Source organism: Neofelis nebulosa, chromosome 10 (assembly GCF_028018385.1).
Source record: "Neofelis nebulosa isolate mNeoNeb1 chromosome 10, mNeoNeb1.pri, whole genome shotgun sequence".
In the NCBI taxonomy this organism is placed as follows: domain Eukaryota; kingdom Metazoa; phylum Chordata; class Mammalia; order Carnivora; family Felidae; genus Neofelis; species Neofelis nebulosa.
Window position 1 is genome coordinate 84,921,112 of NC_080791.1, and position 27,857 is coordinate 84,948,968.

Below are 27,857 nucleotides of genomic sequence, written 5' to 3' on the forward strand. Positions count from 1 at the left end.
GTACAGGGAAAGGGAGTTTCCAAATTTACCTTAGTAAAACCATGTATATTCCCAATACCTTAGACTATGGAATCTTAGTCTTTGAAGCGTTTGACTTACTAAAATAAAAATGAAAGACACACCCATGAACACGGAGTTGTGAAAGATTCCTGTTCCCTATCAGTGGGCTATATCTGCAACTTTTTGTTTTTCAGTATCTGCAAGGCATGCAGAAACCATAGGTAAGAAAAAGAACTTTCATCTAGGAAGTACTAAAAGAGTATATGATGAATTATAAGCTACAGAGCAACTACCAGAAACTACTAATAGTGTCTGTTTTAGATATTTCTAGGAATAATAGACATTCTTTTAACTGACACTCAGCAGTCCTTCTGAGACACATGGTGACTGCTGCCCACAGTGCACTGACTAATGGCAGCCACGGTTATCCCTGGTGACACCTATGCACCTCTGTTCTCATGTGTGGCATCCCAGAGTCACCTGCATTTCCCCCAAACTAGTTTCTGTCAGCTGTACGTTTTACTATAATTACGTAATACAATTATGTGTTACTTAAAATGATGAAATAGGAACATTAAAAAATGGCATAAATTTGCCGCTGTTCAAAGAGTAAATGACAGCACTTTAAAAAGTGAGGGGAGGGGCGCCTGGATGGTTCAGTCAGTTGTCCGACTTTGGCTCAGGTCATGATCTCACAGTTTGTGGGTTCGAGCCCCACTTCGGGCTCTGTGCTGACAGCTCAGAGCCTGGAGCCTGCTTCAGATTCTGTGTCTCCCTCTCTCTCTCTGTCTCTTTCTCTCTCTCAAAAATAAATATTAAAAAAAAAGTGAGGGGAAAAGAATCATAAAAATCTAGAAGTATTCGGTACTCAGATTGTTTTGCAAGGATCTTTACGTCTTTCCTTGCCAATAAGTCAACTAAAATGGAAAACGCAATAAATATGATGAATGCTATGTAAAGATAATAAGTTATACGTGTGATTTGTCCAAGAGAGACAGTGTTGACCTCTAATCACTATGTTCACATCCAAAGGAAAGGCTTCAGTGTGACTGCAGAAGACTGGCCCCAACATGTGCATCCGTGTGCTTTAAGTTAAAATAAAAATATTTGGCTACATGTTTATCATTGTCACAGGTTCCTACTTTAGCTGACTTTTTGATTAACCGTACTTTCCAGTCCCTCGCACGCTGGGTTAGGAGGCTTTCACTGGAGTCAGGGCTGCACAAGGACACAGACGTGAAGGTAGCCATCCCTGACCCTCATGAGGTCTTCTCAAAGAACAAAACATCCAGAAGCAAAAGCTGTATCAGCATTACAAATATGTAGACAGACATGTATTTTTGGTTTCTACCTATTTTTATAGGAAAATCACAACTTTCCCCTCCAGAGTGCTAAATATGCAAGTTTAAAGATACATTTGTCACTTCATATACCAGTCATTTTCAGGCTCTGTGGTTACATTACTTTCTGAATCCAGGCTTTCTGTGAAGAAAAGATTCATAAAATGAAAAATATGAAAATATGCAATGAGAAAATGAAAATACCAGTCTTCTTTCCCTAAATTAAGAAACTCATAAATGACAGCTTCTTACACGGTACTAACTACATGCAGTGCTCATCCTTCGCCACCACCACCATCACCATCACCACCACAATTACCACCATCATCATGATCACCACCACCACCATCATCACAATCACTACCACCACCACCAGCATCATCACCATCACCACCATCACCATCACCACCACAATTACCACCATCATCATGATCACCACCACCACCATCATCACAATCACTACCACCACCACCAGCATCATCACCATCACCACCACCACCACCAACACCAACACCATCATGATTGATCACCACCACCACCACAACCACCACCAACATCATCACCATCATCAGCACCACCACCACCATCACCACCATCACCACCACCACCAGCATCATCACCACCACCACCACCACCATCATCAGCATCACCACAATTACCACCATCATCATGATCACCACCACCATCATCATCACCACCACCATCATCATCACCACCACCACCACCATCACCACGGTCACCACCACCACCACCACCAGCATCATCACCATCACCACCACCACCACCACCATCACCATGATCACCACCACCACCACCATCACCACCACCACCACCACCATCACAATCACTACCACCACCACCACCACCACCAGCATCATCACCATCATCAGCACCACCACCACCATCACCACCATCATCATGATCACCACCACCACCATCATCACAATCACTACCACCACCACCAACACCATCACCACCATCATCATGATCACCACCACCACCACCACCACCAGCATCATCACCATCATCAGCACCACCACCACCATCACCACCATCATCATGATCACCACCACCACCATCATCACAATCACTACCACCACCACCACCACCAACACCATCACCACCATCATGATCACCACCACCACCATCATCACCATCACCACCACAATTACCACCATCATCATGATCACCACCACCACCATCATCAGCACCACCACCACCATCACCACCATCATCATGATCACCACCACCACCATCATCACCACCACCACCACCATCACAATCACTACCACCACCACCACCAGCATCATCACCATCACCACCACCACCACCACCAACAACAACAATATCATCATGATCACCACCACAACAACAACAACCACCAACATCATCATCAGCAGCAGCAGCACCACCAACACCATCACCACCATCATCATGATCACCACCACCACCGTCATCACCATCACCACCACCACCACAATTACCACCATCATCATGATCACTACCACCACCACCATCATCACCACCACCACCATCACAATCACTACCACCACCACCACCAGCATCATCACCATCATCATGATCACCACCACCACCATCATCACCACCACCACCACCATCATCACAATCACTACTACCACCACCACCACCATCACCACCATCATCATGATCACCACCACCACCATCACAATCACTACCACCACCACCACCATTATCACCATCATCAGCACCACCACCACCATCATCGCAATCACTACCACCACCACCACTACAACCACCCCCCCCACCACCATCACCACCATCATCATGACCACCACCACCATCATCATCACCACCACCATCATCATCACTATCACCATCACCACCACCATCACCAAGACTACTGCCCTCTGCTCCTGTTCCAGGAGCAATTCCAGATTCAGGTGATAAACCCACAGGGCTTTGATACACTGTGGGCAATGAATCATGACTGGCTGTGTAGTATGAAATTATTTAGTCAGTAGGTTAAGCATTAGACAACCTTGTCAACATTGTACAGAGAAATGAAAGCTCACAGCCTGTCTGGCTTACAGTCAGATATCTGTCCTCACAGGGGAGTTTAGTCTTCTCAAAAGAGAAAGAAAATTTACCTCCCAACCTTATATTCAAACCTAGGAGAAAAATTCAAAGTAGAGGGTAATTAAGATTCATATAAGTGGCAGGGAGAAAGGAGAGAAAACTGTTTAATTGTGCAACTTTACCCCATTAGAGGATAAAAAATGTGTTATTTCCTTCTTGCTCCTGAAATTTCAATAGAATATAGGGAACAAGTCGGGAAAAAAGTTTATTTCAGTTTCATAATGCACACAAACTTGTTGTAATAACATCTAAATCTGGTAGATCAATAATGCATGTGATAGTTACCTGCTTAATTATTCATTTTGGATATACCAAATAGGGCTTTAAAACAAACTCCAGATGTGGATAGAGCTAGGAAATACAGGCAGTGTAATAAAAAATAAAAGTCATTTTTTCCCCAATGTAATTCTTTTATGGAGCATTGTAAAAATCTCCTCTAATTTTCAAAATTAGAAAGAAACACTCTGATTAAGAACTTTATATATAAGGGTGCCTGGGTGGCTCAGTCAGTTAAGCATCCGACTTCACCTCAGGTCATGATCTCATGGTTGGTGGGTTCGAGCCCCGCATCAGGCTCTGTGCTGACAGCTCAGAGCCTGGAGCCTGCTTTGGATTCTGTGTCTCCCTCTCTCTCTCTCTGCCACTCCCCCACTCACACTCTGTCTATCTCTCAAAAATAAACATTAACAAAAGGAACTTTATATATATATATATATATATATATATATATTGACAATTATGTGTTTTACAGACTATTACAAGTGCTAAAATCAAATGCCCTATATATCCCATTTCAAAATACGTACATAAAAAGGGCATATATCACAATATAAAAACATCACAAGGTGACAAATAAAAATAAATGCTAGCATAAGAGCAGTAATCAAAGATATGTGATAAAAAAAAGATTGTTGACAAATCAAAACAGAAGACTACTTGAAGGTTGCCATATATGGTTGCAAAAGTTGTTGACTGAACAAAAGCAGCAGCCAAAGAGAGGAGTAGGAGCTGTGTGCCATTCAATAAACATGAATTCATCAGGTCCAGGGGACACCTCTTTACACTTGGTACAAAAGCACCTCACATACAAGCAGCAGCCCTAATCAAGAATAACATATTGGAAAACCTAAAACATTTCTAAACAAGAGTGCAAACTACTCCTGTTTCCTTCCCTAAGTAATAAAATAGATAAACAACAACAAGAATAAACAAAATCAAAGCCAGGTGTAGAGATCTAACTGTGAGTTTCGAAATGAACCCCCGTTTTAGGCTAAACTATAAATGCCTACTAACCAACCGTCTTTGAAGGAATCCTTCAACCCACAGCTCTGGAATGTGTCTTCAAGTTTCCACAAGGACTAACTCAGTCAGGCCAGAAACACCCAGAGACTCTGAGTGTAGAAGTTTCCAGTACCAGATTATCAAGACGCTTGATCTCATACTTAACACATTCTGCCCAGCAGCAGTCTAGCAGCCTTCCATCAAACAACCCAGTTTTTTTAGTTCATTGTACCTTGCAACTTCTCTGAAACTTGACTTTAGATTCAAAGTAAGAAGTATAAAAATGTTAACTGAAAAATGATTAATAAACTGGGGCCACCCATGGGTGTGAGAAGTGCTGTCTATACATTAATGGGCCTTCTGGTACTTCACCTTGAACTCCTCTCCACTTTCTGCTCCCGAGGCTAATGGCCTGCCCTGCATGCAGGACTGGCCGTACTGAATTACGTGGGCCAGGCTGCCATTATGTCCTCTTCTCTTTCATCTTCCTTGCACAACTCCAAGTGAACATGTGTAGGGTGAGCTAATGATTTGCTGCGTATCTCTGATGAGTACTATATTATTTGCATCATAATATTTTCATTTCTTCCCCCTGCACATAATGCCATGTTGACAGCAAGGTCAGTTAAGTTACTATAAGGGATTTTTAATGAAAACAATTATAAATTTAAAATAACTGTGTTTAAAGCACTTAACAGTCACTAGGGTCAAGTGATTACAGCAGTTACAAGACCCATGGGACATGTTCACACCAAAACAAAGTGAATAAATTACCTCAGCTGGCGCATGTAATCACTAAGTGACCACAGGGGTCAGGCAGAGTGGAACCCTGAACACTTTCACGCAAAACCAATAATGAAAATTTATCAGTCAAAAGGAGGGGGGGGGCATTGGGGGAACATCAAGAATTAGTGCATGCAGTGATAGACTGGAAGCAGACCTGACTCTCCATGCCACTTGAAGGGCCAGGAAAATGACATTTGAAAACCCAGGGGACAGCTGGAAAAAAAGATTCCAGGAAACAATACACAGGCAGGCTGGGAGGGGATAGGAGAGCTAAAGTGGAAGTGATCTATGCAGTATCAGCAGGTTCAAAGCCATACCAAGTTCAAAGCCATACCAAGGGTCACTTTAGTATAAAGATGAATGTCCTGATCCAGAAACCTGTGGTTGGATCTGGAAATGTATTCGGAGACTGCAATGTAAGACGATGAGGGACGTGATGTTAATAAAACGGTCATCTCTAACATTTACATGGCACCTCATATCTTCTGAGGATGTACCTATTTCCCTTTGTTGTAGAGAAGAGGTGGCTGAAGGTCAGGGAAGCAACATGTTTTGTTCATGGAAGTACAACTAGTAAGTGAAGAAAACCAAACTTTTATCAAGGAGTCCCTATGAGCTCAAGATTCCACTGGAGTGTGCTCTCAGAAGACTCATAATCAAAAGAGGAGACAGGAAGCCCTAAAGTGATGTGTGCTCATGGTCTGAACACAGTATACAAGGGGGGGGGGGGGAAGGGGTAACTACCAAGTGGGAAGGCAGGGCAGTTTCCCAACAGAGGTAACCTTTGAGTTGGGCCTTAAAGAATGAGCAAGAGCTCACAAAAGAAAGGAAGAAGACTGGCAAGCAGTGGGATCAACAGGAACAAATATTCAGTTATTTAGCAAAGATTTATTGAGTGCTTACTATGCATCCAGCACTGTCTGGGACCCCATCAGTGACAGGGAGCAAAAGAGACAGGCCCACTGTTCTCACAGAGCTTGCTTTCATTCATTTATCTGTTCTCTCAGTGCACATGTTCTGAGAAGCTCCCATGTGTCAGGAACTATTGTAGGTATAGAGAATACAGTGGTAAACAAGACAAGTCCAGACCCTCATGGAGCTTGCCTTCAGTGGAAGAAGAACAATAATACAACACAGAAGTAGGAAAAATAAGATCTTACCTAGGAGGTGGCATTTGAACAGAGACCACCCCCCAGACCAAAGAAACTAAGTACAAAGGTTCAAGGTGGGAACACCATGGACCAGAACATGGCTGTGGTCAGAGAAGGGGGAGCAAGGGAGAAAATGATAAGACAGAAGCCCAAAGAGCTAAGGAGAGAGCAGAGAGAAGTATGGAGGGGAGTGAGGCTGGAGAGATAGATTACACCGGTTCATGAAGAGCCTTAAATATCACAATGGACTGCATCCCATCAGTTAATGGTTAGTAAAATACATTCCACAAAATATCAGTCTGGTGGGAAACCTCATGGAAAAGGGCTCTGGGCCTCCATCTCTGCATCCGTAAAAATGGTCATAACAGCATCAACCAACTTGTGTATTGTGGGTATTAAATGAGTTAATTCCTGTGAAGAGTCAGGCAATGGTGAGTGCTCAGTGATACAATGATGAGTGTTATTATTCATATACGATCCCAAGAAAGATGAATGGCAGGCTGGACCTTGGCAGTTTCTTTAGGCAGAGTGGAGGTCCGAAAGACACTTTCGGTGCCCGGGTTAACACTAATGTCAATGGGAAGGGGAATTCAGGAGAATGAGCAGCAAGATTTGGAGAAGATATTAATTCACCGGAGATATACTCGTTTTGAGATATTTTGTGTACCTTCTGCAATCTATGGCAAAATACCTAGTCACTAGTTACATGCAATTATCTGCAGAGAGAGAGAGAAAGAGAGAGAGAGAGAGAGAAAATCGGTACTCCGCTCCACAAATAAAAATCTCAAAGAATAACAAGAAGCTCCCAGATTTTGGTACATAGAATTAACACAGGAAGACAAGCTGCCTCCCACCAGATAGAAAACAATGACCCTAAATCCTCGGCCCTCCACTAACAACCCTATGCAAAACTGGGTGAGATATTGAAGCGTTCTGAGTTCCAGTTGCCTAAAGAAAAGAGGGAAATCACACTGACAATCAGAGGCTGGATGTCAAGTGCAACGATCCGCTCTTTCATTCTCTTCTGCATTTTCAGTGCCTATCACAAAGCAGGACCTGGCCCTTAGAAGGCAGTTAGAATATATGCAAATAATCTTTTGAGGATGAAGTCCCTTCATGTTCTGGGAGACAAGGATCCTCCTCTAGGATTTAGCAATACCAGCTAATCCTTGAACAACGCAGGGGTTGGAGGGCCAACCCTCCACGCAGTGGAAAATCTGCACATAACTTTGACTCTCTGAAAATTTTAATGACTAACAGCTTATTCTTGACTGGGAGCCTTACCGATAATTTGAACAGTTGATTAACACGTTTAGTATGTATTATATGTATTATAGACTGTATTCTTACAATGATGTAAGCTAGAAAAATGTTATTAAATGTTATTAAGAAAAGCATAAGGAAGAGAAAATAATTTATAGTTCTGTAAAAAATCTGCATAAGTGGACCCGTGCAATTCAAAACCATGCCGTTCTAGGGTCAAATGTACATAATTTGGGGCTTCAGTTTTCCCTCTTCAATAAGATGGTTTGGAAAAGGTGGGAGACATTTTTGTTTCCAACAAACTCCTTCCAAATTTTTTATTTTAAATAGTGACACAGTTATCATATGGTAAAATTCAAAAGGATTCCCCCTTTTCAGAGAGTGTTTATCCAGCCTTTTCTATTTAGCTGATGAAGTAATGGTGATATGTGTCCTGCCCATGTCTGTTTCTTTTTAAGAGATGGGGATTACTTCAGAAAAGGAGAAACCAGGAAGCTTTAGAACTGAAAGCTGGAAGAAGAGTGGAGTCAATGTCCAGTTCTTATGTTGACTCACAATGACCCTAGTCTGTCCTTCCACATTTCTGGATCTCCATTCATCCATCAGCAAGACATCAGCAATACTGTCTGCCCATATCAACTTCCCTGAACCATTATAAGCATTAATGATCTAATATACTCAAAGGTACTTTGAGTCCTTTGGAGGAAGGATGTCATATAAATTAGAAGCATTATAATTAATGTAATTTAAGAAAATGGCTGGCCATAACAAAGAGAATTAGGTTCACACAGATCACAAATGACCTAGTCATCATGTCCTCAGGTCACTAACGATCCTTCCTAATGGAACAAAATCCAATCTTACTTATTTGAGCATATTCAGTTGTTCTGTGTTTGGGTTCATTTTCCCCCCAAGAACCTTCTAAATTCTATATCAAAATTGAACTGTGCTTTAAAAGTAATTTTGTCCTTATTGAAAAAATGTTTTATATATAAGCTAGACATAAAGCAATTCACTTTAGGGGAAAAGATTCTTCAATGTAAAAAAGGACAAGTAGATAATAAACATGAATCAACTGTTGTTTGGGTGAAGCAAATACAGTAGTACAGACGAGAAAACAGGCACTTTTTGAAATCCTACAATCTTCTATTAAGGAGAAAAAAAAGCAAAACCCTAAATAAATTCCTTAAAATAGAGGCTATTAAATAAATTATGACTTTAGAATGATAACTGGGAAAACCAAATTATGAATCAAAAGCTAAAAAGTACAGGATGTCAGGTATTGGTTTTTGTGAGCAGGTTAAAGATTAAGAAACTTCTTTGATATTAAACTCTAAACAATAAGAATCAGGGAATTCTAGGCTCTAAGGAACTTTCTAGCACATTCTCCTCTGTAAATCATGGGAGAAGCATCTTGTTTGTTCTTAAAGCCTCCTAGAAAACTTTTTTTTAAATGTTTATTTATTTTTGAGACAGAAAGAGACAGAGCATGAATGCGGGAGGGTCAGAGAGAGAGGGAGACACAGAATCCGAAGCAGGCTCCAGGCTCTGAGCTGTCAGCACAGAGTCAGACCCGGGACTCGAACTCACGGACCGCGAGATCATGACCTGAGCCGAAGTCAGACACTTAACCAACTGAGCCACCCAGGCACCCCGAAAACTTCTTTATTAGATATGACTCTTAAGTGGTAATAAAACTGTATCTCTATAAACATTCCAATGAGGCTCCCCTGCTCAAATCATTTCTGAAACTTTTTCATTGGGAACTGCTAGGGACTTCTTTAGAGGGCATTGTATCACACCATTGTTACGTTTTGTTTTGTTTTGTTTTTTAATTAAGGTATACTTGACATATAGCATTATATTAGTTTCAGGTATACAACATAAGGATTTGGTATTTGGATAAAACGCAAAAGGATCACCTCGATGAGTCTAGCTGACATCTGTCCCCACACATAGTTGCAAATTTTTTTTTCTTGTGATGAGAACTTCTAAGTAACTTTCAAATATGTAATACTTGTATATAACTATCCTACAGCATACAGTATTGCACAATACTGTATTCCACTGTACTATGTAGCTATACTAGAGCATACAGTATTGTTAACTACAGTCACCATGTTTCACATTATATCCCCATGACTTTATTCTGTTGCCATTATGTCACACCATTATTTTTTATTGCAAATGTGTATCTCAACTTACCCACTTCACAAGCTCCAGTTCCAAATAATTTTGTATTGTGTAAAAAAAAAATCAGAAACCTTAAATGTGACCACCGTGCCCAGAAATCATTATGTGTAAGAGTTTAAACAGTAAATTCAAATCTGCCATCAATAATCTGGCTGAAGCCTGGTGTGCTGGAGTTAGTGAAGGAGGAGCCAGTGCACAGGAATGGTTCCCAGAAGGAGGGGCAGCGACACTGGGGAGGAGACGGGGTGTGCCAGATTAAAGATCAGGACAGGAGGGAGATGACAGGACACTGAGACGGAAGGGCAGGAAAAGGGCAGGCCTGGCCCCTCAGGGGTGTAGTTCAGAGGTAATCAGAATCTGAGGAGATGTCTGTGTGTGCTGGACCTGCAGTGCGTGTAAAGGAGACAGGGCCAGGTTTCTGGTGGCCACACGAGGCCAGGGTGCTCACCCTTTCCTCTGCTTCACAGGCAGAATGGGCCACAGGCCAGCAGATCACTATGGCATAAGAGACCATAAGGCCACTTTCCCTGAAGTTCTGCTCTCCCAGGGAGTAAGAGAAACCCACCAACAGGACAGGAAGAAGTCACGGCATGCTGAGTAACATAACAGAACAGGTAACACTTGCTGACCATTCACTAACTGTACGCATTGAGTATCCATTATATAATTTAACCTCGCAGCAATGCTTGTAGATTAGACACACTAAATATAGATACAAATACACAGATACAAACTTTTTTACAGACGAATAAATTGAAAAATCACAGAATTAACAATGCTGAGAATAGGATTTAAACACAGAGAGACAAAATCCAGTACTCATACTCTTAACTTTACACCATACCACCTTTTTATACTTCAGCACACACACATGAAATCATATACCACATAATAGGATACATGCCAGCTGTTAATAGAAGTTATCCGTGAACTATAAGATATACTGGTGATCTTATTTTCTTCACTGTACCATTATTTACATTTGTTCGCAATGAGTGTGTAAGCTGTCACGATCAGAAGAAAAGAGTTTGCGGTCGTTTTTAAGAAGCCCTCAGAGGATGAAGATTTTCTGCCACTGAAGACATTCAAAACTATGTGACACAAACTTTCAAATACAGTGGAGTATTAGGGAGAAAGCATAGTCTTACCAGAGGGAAATTTGACAATCCAGAATAAAACCACTTTTTAAGGTATGCATCATTTGTAGCAACAATTCTACTGCTAGAATTATACAAATATAACTTAAGTTATACAAATATAACTTAAGGACGTTTGCAAGGAGAGCAGGTAGGATGTTTGTCACATCAGTCCAGATAATAAAAGAATGAAGACCAGGGCACCTGGGTGGCTCAGTCCATTGAGCACCTAACTCCTGATTTTGGCTCAGGACATGATCCCAGCGTCGTGGAACAGAGACTTGTGTTGGGCTCCTTGCTGAGTGTGGAGCCTGCTTAAGATTCACCGCCCCCCCCGCCTGCCCTTCTCCCTAACTCACGCTCACACACTTTCTCTCTCTCTCAACTAAAAAGAAAAAAAAAAAGAAAAATGAAGACATCTTAGGTGTCCAGTAACAGAGATCTGGCTAAATAAACCAGAGAGCATGCACACACACAGCAGAATGCTATGCTAATGCAGAGCACAATGTGTTAATTTTTTTTAAGTTACAGGATAATATGCACAGTTCTATTAATTTTTAAAAATAGTCGTTAAACAAAAAGCCCTTAAAGGGTGAATATTTGCTGCTATTGAGAATATTCAAAACAGAAATAGAAGGTGGAAAAATTTCTCTCAAATTCCATAACCAAATAGTAATTACTCTGAAGACTGGATTACAGAGGGATGTATATTTTCTACTTTGCATACATCGAACACTTGAATTTTTATACTATATGTGTGTTGTATTTATATAGAAAATATTCTTTTTTGGCAAAAAGTGTTTTAGTCATATTTATTGATGTGGAGAGTTATTTGTGATGCTTTAAGATGAAAAGACACTATAAAACAGTACTAATATAAATTGCTATTTTGGTAAAAGGTGTGTGTGTGTAAACACCAACAGAAAACATTCTATAAAGATTCACACTAAAATGTTAACGGTGGTTATTTCTGGCCATGGGTAATTTTGTTTTCTTCTTTCACTTATCTCTATTTTCTAAGTTATCAGGCATGAACATGTATACAATGTATTATAAGAATAAAATAAATAACCCACCCAGACTGTGAAAATTTCTCCTAAAGACCAGCTCCAAAACTCTGGGCCAATAGCAAGATCACTGGAAAAGGGACTTAGTCTCCCAATGGGATTCTTCTGAAAGAAGCAAAATCAATTTACACATCTATTATCTGTGATGTTTGTTACAGCCACACTCTGTTACAACCATGTCTAATACAATGCTCCTGCAACTATGAATAACTTTCTTAAGATTTTCCTTGGGAACATTTTCATTCTTCTTCTCAGGCCTAGGGAAACTGAAGCTAAAAGCTATTACATAACCACCAAGACCAAGGAAAAGTCATAATGAAAAGTTCATGGCATCGGCATTGGCACTGTGCTAAAAGGGATTCTGGTAGACTAGACCATTCTATGTAAACTTCTGGCTGAAAGAATAGGCCACCCAAGAACTTTGCCTAATTTTAATAGGAAACGAAACAACAGCAAAACCTTTCTAAATATTTCTGCACAGTATAGAAGGATCATTAACAATAGCCAACCAGTTGTTATAAATACTTTGAGGAGGAAGAGAAAGAAAAGGAAGGGAGGGGAAAGACACTGCACATACAGAACTACAGAATTTTAAAGTTTAAGCCACAAGTCCAGGCAGAAAAAAAGTCTTGCATCTTTCTGTTCATGCATTCATTCCACGATTCAACAACCACTTCTGGGAACTATGTCTTAGGCCCTATACTCAGAACTGGGTATACAAAGAGCTCCCATTAGGCACATGCTGTTGTCTAGTAAGAAAGAGATGAGTAAACAATTACAGAACAACCATGAATGTGCAACACGCATATGCCATAATCAAGAAGTACCAAAAATATCCTGAAGAGGTGAGGACAGCAGGGATGAAATCAAGTGGACAGTGAAGAACACTTAAGAATATCAAAGAGGCACAGGTTGGAAGAGCACAGGGGCAAAGCGAAGGAAGACCACACATGGCCCAATGCCTCACAAAATGTACCTTTAGGCACATCAGTGGTTCAGAATTTACTACCAATAAAAATAATAGCATTGTAACTAGCAAGTATTTTATAGTTGGCAAGTTTATTTTTAAGCCACTTCTGTGATCAGCAAGCATTTGTGCCAAGAAGGAAAAGAAAATGCTATAATGGTTGAGTGGCTAGGTTCCTAGTTCAGCTCACCAAAGGCTATTCATTGGTGACATTACCTGTAGCATATCTGACCTCACATAGTAATGGGACAATAGGATTTAACTATTACTTTAAAAAGAATTTCTTTGGGAAAGATGTATCCGTCTCTCTTTCCCACAACTCTGCAGTCCCTGGAAATAAGAAGCCACATGTCTCCCTGACCCTGGGCTGGTTCCCTTGAAGACAGCCCCACAGGTGGCAGCTGGGTAGGGAGAAGGGTGGGTGTTTTGGGAGATGGAGAACTGGGGTGTCTGATCCACCAGACTTGGGACAAGTGAAAAACAGGATTCTGGTGCCTCCCTCAGGGTGGCAGAGATGGAAATTTAAAGTTTTATTCTCCAACCCATGGCAGAGATTTCAGAGGAAAGGGGCTAAAAGGGCAACAGCAGCAGCTGTCAGAATATGCTGGTGTTTTTGAATTCAAGTGCTACTAAGTGGGAAAGATCTGCCCACAGAAGTAAAGATTTTCAGGCTCCAGTCAGTGGCTATTCATTTCAAGGACTGAATGAGTGCGATGAAATGCTAATGTCACAACATAATTTAGACATCCCTTGGAGTTTATGTGTCTGGCTGCATCTTCAGTATTCTTTATATTTACTTTCTTGTAAGTTACTGCTATCGAAATTGTCTACACCAAATGGTAAGAATGCTTCTCCACCTCATAACACCCTCCCACCAGCCAGCTCACATACAGAGGCGGTTTTAACGTGACATACACCCACCTTAGACCCTCAGCCTCCACATGTGTGAGTGTATGTGTTAAGGGAGGCAGTTAACCAAAAAACCACCATTTCACCCAAGATATGGTCCCTCCAGCAGGGATCCTAAGCCCCAGATTGGGAATAGAGAAAGACAGGAGGACACGCTTAGAAAATGGAATCTGATGGCCTCAAGTTCAAATCCTGAGGTTATCTCCTAGTTGCTGTGAACATAATCATAGATGAGTGAACTTCAAGTCTCAGTTTCCTCATAAGTACAAAAGAAGCTAATACTAGCTTGCTCATAAGTAATAGAAGCTACTTCATCACTTATTGTGAGGACTGCATAAATGATATATGTAATTTGGGGATGAAGAACAGGTATATACACAAATAATACATGTTAGTTCAACCCCGCTCCCCATTCAAGTTCTAGTCCCCATGTGGCCATTTATTATCTCAGTGACCCTGGGTAATTCATGTGCTCTCCAACCTCAGTTTCCCCTTCTCTCAAATTAGAAGCCAGGAGCTCTGAGGGCTCTAAAAGTCCTAGAGTTCAGTCCAGTAAGGGAGGCTTGTTTTTGGTTTCTACTCTTAACACTCTTTGGTGCTCCCTCTTACAATCTTGATCATTCTTTAAATCCATGGTGCCAGTCCCTTCTGATTTTTGGATATTTTGCCTCTGGCTCTGTTGTCTTCCTCTACCTTATTTGTTGAAAGTTGTCTACAGGCCAGGACTGTGTTAAGACTAGTCCACACTTGGGGCGCCTGGGTGGCTCAGTGAGTTGAGCATCCCACTTGGGCTCGGGTCATGATCTCACAGTTTGTGAGTTCGAGACCCCTGTTGGACTCTGTGCTGACAGCTCAGAGCCTCAAGCCTGCTTCAGATTCTGTCTCCTTCACTCTCTGCCCCTCCCTCACTTGCATTCTGTTTCTCTTTTTCTCTTTCTCTCTCTCTCTCAAAAATAAACATTAAAAAAAATTAAAAAAAAAAAAAGAATGGTCCAAACTTTATCACAGAGTGCATATGCACAACCACCATGGGGTATATTATTACTATACCCACTTTACAGAAGAGAAAAATCAAGGCTCAAGAGTTAAACAACTTATGAAAGGTAGGGAATTCAAAACTGGTTCTTCCCAGCTGCTTGTTATCTTTACATGGTATATTACATTTCCAAGTTTGACTGTACCTAGTTTGAGCTCTATCTTCTTATGACCATGTGCTGTGCTAGCTTACCTCATAAATCACTTTGTATTAATAACTGGGTGTTACACCTGCCAGGTGGCCTATGTCCAAATTAACCAGGACCCATCATCTCTGAACCAATAGGAAATTCTCAGGTCCTGCAGCTGGTAGGTCAGGGTGAGATTCAAGACTAGTAGGACTTAAATACATCTTTCAAATAACAGCATATGGTCAAACAGCTACTCAACTTCCAAGTGAAACTGCTAGAAACTACTGTGTTTTAGTTCAAGCCTAAAGTGCAAGCTTACCAGCTGCTTCAAAAGCCTACTCTTAATAGCACAGAGTGGTAACAGAAAAGGGCTCACACTTTGGGATCAGACAACCCCAGGTTGACTAGCCAAGTGAACCTGAGTGGATCTCTTAACCTCTCTGGGCTTATCTATTAAATGATGTTGGGTAAGATAACCCACCTTAGCCTCAGGTTCCCCATCTGCAAAATGGGATAACATTTACAACCTTATAGGGATGGCATGAGGACAGAAGGAATGCTTGGCCTTGTAGTACAAACAGATTAGCCCGCTGGAGAATAAGGGAAGCTGGTGGGATGATCAGATCGTTTCCAATCATTGAGGTAGTCTCGAGCAGAAAGTTTGGAAATGAATTAGAGGTTCACTGAACTTGAAGGGCCTGCCAAGATCTGTAAGGACTCATGCCAGTGAGAGTTGGATGCCTTATTCTGACAAAGGCCCTAGACTGATGTAACCCTTGCCTCCACTCTGCTAGGTCATCTGGCAGCAGTTGCTAGCAGCACTTTTTTCAGGTGAAAGGCTTCCGTTGAGCCAAGTGGTAGAGTGTAATCTCACATCATCTCTCATTCTTCAGCACCATAAGGCAGCAAGGGTAACTGAGCTATTCTGGGCCTTCCCTGTGAGATCCCAACTTTATCCATAGCCCATGGGCTCCCTTTGGCCTCATGTTCTGAAGCCTTTTCTGAGACATCTTCCTTCTGTCTCACGAGATCAGAGGCGACATGTGAAGACAAGGAACTGATCGTGCAAATGGACCTCAGCATTTTATTTCCTTATCATTTTATTTCCTTAGTTACGGCACATTTCCATTTACAGAGTACTTTCCCTTATAAAATCTCCCAGTGTTTACTTCTAATCTACTAAATAACTCCTCTGACCTCTTCTTGTTTTTACCCTTTAAATATCTGTTGATGGTCCATTCACCACATTCCCCATTCAATTATTAATGGCCCACAAAAACTTACTAGCAGCAATCATTTACTGATTAATCTGCACAACAATCCAGAAAGACAGGTAGTATTAATCCTTAGTTCTGCAGAGGGAAACCAAGGGGAAAAGAGAGGTTAACTCAGTTGCCCAAGGTCAGTGGCTAAACAAGATTATAACCAGGATCTATCCCGTCTTGTATCTCTGTAAACACTTCCCACAGAGCTATTCCCTTTCTTTCCAATCAACATGGTCAAGGCAGCTAGATCATTCCTGTGTTTCAGTTTCACAGAACAGTTTTGAACTGTCAAGATTCAACCTCAAGTAATTTTGCCTGCAAACAGTTCATAAATAAAAGTTGCTAAAATTAAGAGATAACAGTACTTGAAAGCCAATTTTACAAAAGCAAAAGAGTGAAAAGATCTGGATTATAGACCCAGCTCTGCCACAAGGAGACTCTGAGAGTCCCATAACTTCTCTGTATCTCTGAGTTATCTATAAAAATGAGAGTATGCTGAATGTTATTTAAGGTACCCTGCTGTTTGAGATGACGCAATAGCTACTAAAAGAGCATGAAATATAAAGCTCCAATATCCAACGCTGCCGAGATCATGGTGAAATCAGTATATCCATTCATTGCTAATGAAGTACAGAGCTACAATCCCCTTGGAAAGCAAGACATCAACATACAGCAAAAACCATGAAGAATTTCATGTCCTTTTACTTGGTAATTTAACTCCTACAGTGTTTTACCCTAAGAAATAAATCAATAGAAGCCAAAAGACATACACAAATGAAAATGCAAATTTCAGTGCCAGCAATCAGAGGAAAAATTACCAAATTCAATATTCATTTTTAGAGGGATGTCTCATTAAATAAAACCACAGAACCATATTAATGTCATGTTGCTATTTAAAAGGATGAACATGAAAATTATGCAAAGTCATTGAAAATCATGTCAATACTATTAAATGAAAATAGCCAGAAGTAAAAGAGCAGGTATGTACTCTGATGTCAACTACATAAAATGTGGATAGATGTGCAAGGTCACGGGAAAACTCAAAATAGTCATGTCAGTAGTTAGGCTTATTTTTTTGAAATATTTTAAGTGTTTTTAATGAATGTTGTTTTTCCATTAACAAATACATTTTATCATTTCATCAATTATTTAAAATTTTCTCAACCCCTGCCTTAATTTAGCTTGATGGAAAATGAATTTTAAACTTTCTGCCTAAATCTCCTGAGTAATTTTTATTGGCTGACGTATTATTCATGACATTATTCTTCCAGAGTGATTTCTGCTCTTTACTATATAATTCTTTAGTGTCTTCAGAGATTCTAAAATCTCAGAACCCCTGCCTTCTTTCCCTCACCTAAGAGGATTCTTTAAAAGATGTGTCATCTAATCTAGCTATGAATAACTCCATGATTGCCTTGCAATGCTAATATTTGGCAACTGCCTGACCCAGCAGCCAATATTTTTCCATAACCTCGACCTGCGGGTGCCCATACAGGAGCCACAAAGTTGCCATTATCCTTTTCTCGGTGTATATAGGATGGATTTCAAGTTTGGGGAGCTTTACAGCAGGACAGCTTATCTTTTCAGGAGTTTTAGGACACCCTCTAGTTCCCTTGGGAAAGTTGCTCCCAAGCAGTACTGGACCCTCCCTTCATATAAGGACTTTCACATCCTCCTTCATTTCTTAGAAATGCTCTCTTACTAGTAGGTCATCTGTACCTCTTTGCTCATAATATCTGGGAAAGATTGCAGAGCCAATGAATTAAAAATATGATTCTAGGTCTCATGTGTGCCAATGAATGCCCTCATTAAAGCAGCATGAGTGAGATGAGATGGGTTTCAAAGCTTTCCGTCCCTTTGCCCCAGAGCCGCTGAGGCCAGGCACTGAAAGGATGCACAGTAAAATTAAATATCTAAAAATTCATCTTTAATTAACAGAATTGGATTAAAGCTAGAAACCACCGCATATCATACGAGAAATGGCTGAGCTGGCTTCCAAGTGCTCTAATTCAATTAGGACGCAGTGAGTGACACTCGGACGGGAAAGGTTAATTGGGGGCGCCAGAACGCAATCATTCCTTACCTAACCAGTCATTAAACTTCTTAACCTCTGAGGGCAGTCCCAGCTCGGTGAAATCGCCTGTGTGGAGAAGGATGTCCCCATAAGGCATCTGGATACCATCTGTTCTGGAGTGTGTGTCTGAGATGCAGACAAACCGCGTGTGGCCCGCTGGTTTTGGAGTGTCATATGGGATGGGGTCGACCCTAAAGTAGACATAACAGATCCCATAACAGGTAAATATATTAGAACCCTTGTAATTGTCATTGCACATACATATCGATTGTTATCCGTGAACACGCCCAGACAAACTGATGCAAAGGCAGAAGGACCCGTTGTAACAAGGGAGACTTTGGGGTGCAAAGGAGAAAGCATCACCCATCTACAACTCCACTGAGCAAATTCAAAAAGGCTTACTTACCTGGTAGGAGAATTAAAAGGAAAGGATATCTTACATGTAGGATCAGAAATAACCCAGGAAACTGGCAGAGTGATGAATGGTGAAGTTTAGGGATATTGAACCCCAACTGGGGAAGCAAAATTATGCTATTTTCTCTCATCATGTTCCAATTGATCCCACTCCTCATTAAGAAATGGATAACTACATTTATTCCTTCTTAAACATGCATAACTTAAGCAATGAACTAATTTAGGGAGAACACTCAGCACATGCTTTGCCAACTGAGATGTGTAGAGATCTAGATAGTGCTTATATTTAATTTCCTTTCCACAACCATTCAACACCTGTATCTTCTTGTTTTTGCTAAGTGATTCACAAATCAAACCGTGGGGAGAGAAGGTGATGTCAAAATGGCAGGACTGAAAAGAAAAACATCGACTGTTGAAAGAACTTTGTCAAGCTCCTTCTTTACCACCATGAATTATCTGCAGTCCCAGTGATACCTTAGATCACTTGCAAGACTCCCAATGCCTTGGGCAAAGATTCTATTCAGTACAAATAGTAAGCCTTTTAATGGGTGTGTATAGATCTACATATACATTAATATATGTATAGTTTTAGAGAACTAAGCACTGTGAAATTACACTAGGGCATAAGAATCAAAAGGCAAAATGATCAACCCGAAGCAAAGAAAATGAAACAGAACAGTCTCATTTAATTGAGTGTAACAAAGTGTGCTAAATAAACTTGGTAAAAGAAATGCAAATCTGGCTCTTCAAGCATACAGTTTTAATTATTTAAGAGGTTTGTAGCAGAGTTAAGGATGCTTTAACTATATTAACTCTACACTGACAGCTTCCTTTAATTTCTCTGTAGGAATGCACACTTATTTTGGATTATGGGTGAAAAGAAGCAGTTATAAAGGCAAAGAGAAGGTCACAAGAGAGGCAAATATGCAATGCGGAGATTAGAGTGTGAAACATTAAATAAGGAACAATATTTCATGTCACAGCCCCGCCCACGATCGTTAACATGCAGCAGGGAACACGCTGAAAGCTCAACACAAGATTCCCTATATGTGTTGCCTCTACAGGCTTTGTTTAATTTTTCTTTCTTTTTTCCCCTTTTTTAAAAGAAATGATCTGGTTTAACAATGGCAATTTTAGTGAGGAGAATAAAGACATCAATACACAACCTGGACAGTCTTGGTGGCGTTTCTTTAATGAGTAAATCTTTTAACGTAATTTTCTCTTTGTCACAGAAGAAGGAAAAGAAGGAAGAAAAAAAGAGCAAGAAGAGAGAAGGGGGTGGGGGATTGTGAACTGGTTAATGCAGCGGGTCTAATTGGAAACCCAAAAAGAAAGTTTAACTTCTGCAAAAAATTAATGAATTTTTCCTGTAAAGGTTAGAAATTAATAATGCTATTACCATGGAGAATATTCACTAATCCACTGAGATCTCATGAGTAACCTGGAAACCCTTCTGATGATATGCAGTGTTGACTTTTTTTATATATATATAAAAACGTTTGGTGTCTTCCCTTCCATTACACAGACTCTATTACACTCAGTCTGAGCAGTTCCAGTCTCATCAATATCTCCTGTCTTCTACAAGTAGTTTCCCTGGAGAATGAATGCCTGTTCTCTGAAGCAGAATGCAAGTGAAAAGTTAAAGTGATAGGTAATACTCTCTTCCCACGTCAAGCGTTAAGATCCTCACTGGAACAGGACCGCGCACATTTCAACATTTGGATGAAAATTAAATAAATATCAGCCACTGGGCTTGTAAATATATGAATAAATTCAAATATATATATATATACACACACATATATATGTGTGTGTGTGTGTGTGGGTATATATATATATATATATATACCCACACACACACACACACACACACGTATCTACATAAATACATCTTTATTTTCCAGTTCTCATCCTAAGGCTAACCTATAGACACAGTCCCTATTTCTTCTTTTCCATAACTCAGCTAAGCTACAGGTACAACTACTACATCAAAATCCTTTACTAATCCATCAGAATTTATCAGACAGACATACCTTATAGTTATCATTTTCAATTTACTAAACAGAAAGTAGTACAGATATAACCCCCTCACTGTGAGCAGGCCCCTATTCTATGACTTCTTCTCAGTGTTAAGAAGCAAATCAACACATGGTACATAATCTGTTTCCCATCTTAGTTCTATACTAGGCAATAACTTTCTTCTGAGCCTACTGATTGGACCACCTGTCAATTTCTAAGTGGCTTCCACTTCCTTCCCCACCTTCCCACCTCCTCCAGAGAAACATTCAAATGTCCAACAGAATTGAGAAGAAAGGGAAAAGGGGGAAAATGTGTCTTCCTAGCTGTGAGCTGAAATAAAATGAATCAGAAGTACATAGGAAGGCGCAGAGAAGGCTCACTGGTCAATATCACCAATTTGATATCACCAAAGAGAATTAGGTAGACGCTGAAGACAGTTATGGAGGATTGATTCAAGGGAGAGGCTTGGGGAAGGGAGAGGTATAAAGAAGCAAATGCAAAATTTATATGCATCCTCTGACCCAGAGACACTGATGTCCTTTGTTACCCACAGGATTCCAAACAAGGCAAGAGATGGTTTCAGGAGACAAGACAGCACAGCATGTCAGAGCCATGCTGAAAGATAACATGACAACTATCACCTGGGGGGGGGGGGGGTCATAGGAAGGAAGACATTTCCACTCAAAGACATTCCAAGTTGAAAATAAGATGTCTAGTAGAGTAGGCAAGTTGCAGCAGATATAATTAAAGTTGAGACAACCCTCGGGACACTACTATTTCCAAATTGGGCATTTGGTAAATGCTTTGAAAATAAAAGTCAAAGCCATCAAATATTTTCACTATAAAAGTATATCTAAGGGAGACCATGACTACCATTAGAAGATCTACCTGTTCACATGGTGTGAAGACCCTCAGACTACATTTTCCCTCTTAGTTAACTTTTATTGCTTACTGTTTATGCTGCTGACTTCTCAAATGATTGAACATTTCCCCTAAGGCATCATGTCAAGTAGCCTAGCACATGAGTATCTTACCAAGGCAATCTAACCCCCAGAGCCAGATTCAAATATCACAGTGAGACTTGCACGTACATTTGAATGCACCCCGGGGAAAACAAGAGGACATGGGAAGATGAGAAGAAAACACAGCATCGCAAAATCCCAGAACCAGACAAAACCTTAGCGGGCATTGGGTTCAATGCTGTATACGAAGCTTGAATTCTTTCTACACCATCTGCCCTGCCTAACTGACACAAGTTTTCTTCCCAAGGTTTTTCAGAGAAGGAGAGCTCCTGGGTTGCCTCCTCTCCCCTCCAGGACCCCTATTCTTGTTTTTCGATACTTCTACTTGGCGAAAAAGTTTCTCATCCAGGGTCTGCACCTCTGCAAGCACACAAAAAGCTGAGCCCGGTCCTAAGAGACTTGGCCCAGAGCCTGAAAACTAACAATGTTGGCTGAGTTATTCGCTTCTGGCTAGTCATTTCATTCTTTGGGGCTTCATTTTTTTTTCTTCCTTCATCTGTAAAATGGGAATAATAACAGCCTAATCTGCTGTGTTGCTGTGAGGATATAAATTGTCAAGTACCGGGTCTGGCACATAGCACATGTTCAGGAAGTAAAGAAGGAGAATGACACGAGTGAAGCACGCTTGACTGTCTGGCTTTGAATCTCACTCCAGATTTATGAATGGCGTGACACCAAACAAGGGGCTAAACTCCTGTCTCGGTTTCCTCCCCAACAAAAGTTATAAAAACAGCACCTGTCCCAGAGGATTGCTGTGAGGGTAAAGAGGTATCATGTACTCAAAGCATTCAGAACAGTCTGACACAACAGCAGACACTCAGTAAGTGGCTACGGTTTTGTGTTTTTGTTTTTTATGAAGTACTAATATTTTTGCTACTATTCGTAGCAGCAGCATCTTTTAGCTTCTCTGGCCTCCATGTCTTCTGTTACAAGGAGGGAACAGCTACTACACAGGAACTTCCTGAGCTAAAGGAGGTCACATACACAATACCTGGCACATACCCCACAGTCAATAAACATTTATTTCCTTCCTGTTACTTTCTTCTTTAATCTCAATCTTCTGCGTTTGAAATACCAGGGAATAAGGGTGCCTGGGTGGCTCAGTTGGTTGAGCATCCACCTCTGGATTTTGGCTAAGTTCATGATCCAGGGTTGTAGGATCAGGCCGTGCATCAGGCTCCATGCTGAACGCTGATCTTGGAGGCTGCCTGAGATTCTCTCGCTCTCTTCCTCTGCCCTTCCCCCTCCCCTCTCTATAAAATGAAATAATAAAATAAAATAAAATACCAGAGAATAAGAATCCAGTCCCCTTTTCCCTTTGATGGTTCCTCAAATATTTGAGGACAAGTATCATAACTCCCTAATATCTTCTCTACTCTGAGGAGCCCTGGTTTCTCCAATGTTCCCTTGTGTGATAAGATTTCTGGTACCTTCACAGTCCTACTGGTCTCCTCCTCAATAGGATCTGATTGGTCTGAGCTCCTCCCTGTGCAGTGGCCGAATTCGTGGGCCCGTGAACTCATGGGCCAGCGAGCTGTGTATCAAAGATCTGTGTCGTTAGAGGCGATGGAGAGACAACACTGCTGGGCACACTGGTGGTCTTTCTGAGAGGAGGTATCATCAAAACGTTTTCTAATTCAGTCTCCAACTTTTGTGCCAAGCCTCACTTGTTCTTGAAGCTTGACTGTCAAATGCTTATATATTTCATTGCATATTCAAACAAATAAACCATTCTCATTTAGTCAGTCTTGACACATTAGAGTTTTTTGCCCATAAATATATGGTAATATTACTGCTTCCACTATGGGATACTTTTCCAACAATATCTGTTATTTTTCCCAATAACAAATTCATACAGTGTTGTAAGCTCCATTGATAGATCTTCATAAAAGCTGTTATCATATCATTTGTTATGACATGAATTTCTTCTTTAGACCATGTGTGCAGTAAAAGCCTTGTGTACACAATTAGCCTATAATTCAGTGTGAGAAAAGAATATTACCCTTACGAAGCATTTTAACGGGAATCAAATGTATTTACCATCCCCATATTCCACTTGAAAATGTTGTTTATGCATTCCACTGACTCGATCTTTAAAGTTTTCCAATGGGATACTAAAGCTTTCATTTTTTGCCCAGAAAATTCAAGTGGCAGGAAAGCTAAAGTTATATGTGAGACGTTACACCATCCACCCTGATACACTTTAGCCAACACTAAAGATATGCAAAACCTGCCAGCAAAACAATGAAATATAAATACCAGGTGTAGGGGCACCGAGGTGGCTCAGTTGGTTAAGTGTCCGACTTCGGCTCAGGTCTTGATCTCCCGTTCATGAGTTCGAACCCCACAGCGGGCTCTGGGCTGACAGCTCAGAGCCTGGAGCCTGCCTCTGATTCTGTATCTCCCTCTCTCTCTCTGCCCCTCCCTGCTCACATTCTGCCTCTCACTCTAAAATAAAATAAACATTCAAAATAAGTCAATAAATACCAAGAGTAAGTTATTAGAATCACAAAATTTTATATTGGAAAAGACTTTAGAGATTGTCCAATCCACTGTTACACTTCTTTGAATAGCTTCTTCATGGTCTGCCTTACTCATGTATGCCCCCACTTAGTTTCTATGATGCATTTTACCCTTCATATACATTTTTTTTAAAGTACTGCCCTAGGGGCGCCTGGGTGGCGCAGTCGGTTAAGCGTCCGACTTCAGCCAGGTCACGATCTCACGGTCCATGAGTTCGAGCCCTGCGTCAGGCTCTGGGCTGATGGCTCGGAGCCTGGAGCCTGTTTCCGATTCTGTGTCTCCCTCTCTCTCTCTGGCCCTCCCCCGCTCACACTCTGTCTCTCTCTGCCTCTCAAAAATAAATAAAAAACGTTGAAAAAAAAAATTAAAAAAAAAAAAATAAAGTACTGCCCTAAACAATATCGTTTATTAACTCATAACTTAGATATTCTGGTTTTATTTTCCAACTACACAGTAAAACAAATAGAGAACTACTACAATTTAAAGGTTTGTCCACTCTAAATAACTAGAACTGAGATTTCTTAAGTTCCAGTTTCTCTTTCCATCCACTTAATTGTGGAAACTTAGAAAAACGCTGGCATTTGGAGAATAAAAAAAGATAAAAATTACAAAATCCTAGCAAATCACCTAAACTCTGGTACCATTAAGATCCAGAGAGTCTGGGGACACCTGGGTGGCTCACTCAATTAAGCGCACACTTCAGTTCAGGTCATGATCTCATGGTAGGTGAGTTTGAGCCCCACTTCGTGTGAACTCGAGCCCCACTCCAGGCTCCTCACTCTCTCTCTTTCTCTCTCTGCACCTCCTAGGATTCTTTCTCTCTCTCTCTACCCCTTGCTCACTCAGGCTCACTCTCTCTCTCTCAAAAGTAAGTACATAAATAAATAATATACATATATACGTATCTAGAGAGTCTGCTCAAAATTATTAGAATTCACTATTGAAACTATCCAAGTTTTAGTGCCGTGTATATTGACCCTTTAATTCTCATGTTAACTTATCCAGTCAAACTGAATCTCTTAAAAGCTCAAAAAAAAAATAAAAAAATCTGCCTATTGCACTACATTGGGGAAGTGAGTAATGTAAAAGCTTGATTTTTTTAAAATACCGATAGAAATTAAAAGTATTCCTCATTCTCAGGTACATCAAGTCACATGAGCAAACTGATTGCCAATGTTTCCTAACACAGGTCTCTTTAAACAGACTACATTAGCTGACAGATAAGTCTCATTTTTTTGTGGGGCTTTTGTTTTGTTTTGTTTTTAATTTTTTTTTTTTTCAACATTTTTTTATTTATTTTTGGGACAGAGAGAGACAGAGCATGAACGGGGGAGGGGCAGAGAGAGAGGGAGACACAGAATCGGAAACAGGCTCCAGGCTCCGAGCCATCAGCCCAGAGCCTGACGCGGGGCTCGAACTCACGGACCGCGAGATCGTGACCTGGCTGAAGTCGGACGCTTAACCGACTGCGCCACCCAGGCGCCCCTTGTTTTGTTTTTAAAAAGCCCTGTTTGTGGAGTCCGGGAGCTCCTGCACTTTTACCCATTGGTCATCACTTAGTCATGTGACCCTGGGCAAGTCACTTCTCTTGTAGCCTCTTCCTCAAGTGTGAAAAGAGGGGCAAGACCCAATGACCACCACCACCACCACAACTTCCCCCCCCCACATGATTAGCTGCAAGGTTTGTACGCCACTATTTAAGGCTTCAGAAGTAATTCAGTCTCTTAAGTAGCTTAAGCATGTCCTTTCTCTTTGCAATTTTCTTCTCTGCTTTCCCAGACAACGCAAAGATAAACACAGTCCAGACCCATCCAAATATAATCCGAATTAGCGGGGCTTTATATGGAAAGAGAAGCGAAACCACAATGTAGGACTGCAGACGGGGCTTCCCGGGATATCTAGTGTAAAAGAGAACAAAGCCAGAATTCTGTTACCACAACAAAACAAAAATTAAGGGGTATGTGATTTAACTGAGTTGCGTCAGAAATGGGGCTGTTCTCATTTCTCTGAAACTATGAGCTGGTGAAATTCTCCTAGTTTAGCCATCATGCCCGGGAACAGTAACGGTGCTGAAACACAGTAAGTAAGCATAACAGAACCAGATGTATAAATATATTCACATTTGTAGCAAGGGCACTGCTTTCCTTTAACTGCTGAACTGCTGTATCAACACTGTTCTATCACCGACTAATTATAGCTAACAAAGCCCACTGCACAAAGTATGTCTCGTCTATTTTTTCCTGGTACAGAAGTACAGTGCCGACATTCGATGAATATTAAGTGGAAATGATTTAATTCTTTGAGCACTGCATCTGATATGAATTCATGGTCTTTCTACCAGTGCCATTCTAGGTGTTTTCATGCCCATCAGGGTAGCAATGGTCTGAGCCACTGACGCCTCTTGGCTGGCATATTGTTGGGTTGTAAATATCTCACTGGAGATGTACTATCTAGAGTTAAATGTTTCCCTCTCCCCTAACCTACCAACCAAGTTAATCGGCTTACAGTTCTGGGTAGTGGCCTTGCATCTGAGAAAAGAAGGCACGTGACACTGAACTGAGCGTCCGTTATTTCACACATTCAGTCAGGCATTTGGTGAACAACCATTTCTCAGGCATCTACCTGTGTGCCAGGTAGCATGACAGGTTCGGGAAAAACAAAGAAGCAAGAAGGATGGCTTCTTTAAGGATTCTGTAGTTGGTCCCTCCATTCATCTATTCACCAAACGCTTACTGGCATGCCTGGTTTCTGCTCATTGAGTCATTTCACAACATTTAAACAGGTGACTTTCACAACCGTGTGCAAGGTGTTATAATCAAGGCTGTGTGAGGTGCTGTGGAGTAAAGTAAAATGATTGGCACTGCTTGTGGGCTAGGATGAAGGACAGGGCATTACAGTGGGCAAAGGACACACGGTAGTATGTCAATCTCAAATGCCCCGGACAATCCATCTTCGGCTCAGAAAGAAGCAGAAGAGTGGCCTGAAGCTGGAACTTGAATTGGGATTACAACAAGCATAGACTTAGAAAGTCAGGCAGAAAGGAAGGGCTGTCCAGGCAACAGGAGGAACAGTATGGAAGTACTCAGCATGAGTAGGGATCTCCAGAGTAAAGAGCGGTGGCTGGAATAGTCACCGGAACAGTGAGCAGTGGAAGGTTTGAAAG

General features: G+C 41.0%; 1 protein-coding gene across 6 annotated transcripts in view; it reads right to left on the reverse strand.

Moving 5' to 3' along the window:
• The window catches only part of MPPED2 (metallophosphoesterase domain containing 2), a 176,841-nt gene that overhangs the window by 107,813 nt on the left and 41,171 nt on the right, over positions 1–27,857 (reverse strand). For all 6 annotated transcript variants that reach the window (XR_009249863.1, XM_058688526.1, XM_058688530.1 and 3 more), the window contains exon 3: positions 18,726–18,907. Coding sequence is in view for 5 of the 6 variants with exons in the window: in XM_058688526.1 (XP_058544509.1) it covers positions 18,726–18,907 (182 nt within the window). In the remaining variant the exon portion in view is untranslated. The remainder of the gene's footprint in view (positions 1–18,725; positions 18,908–27,857) is intronic.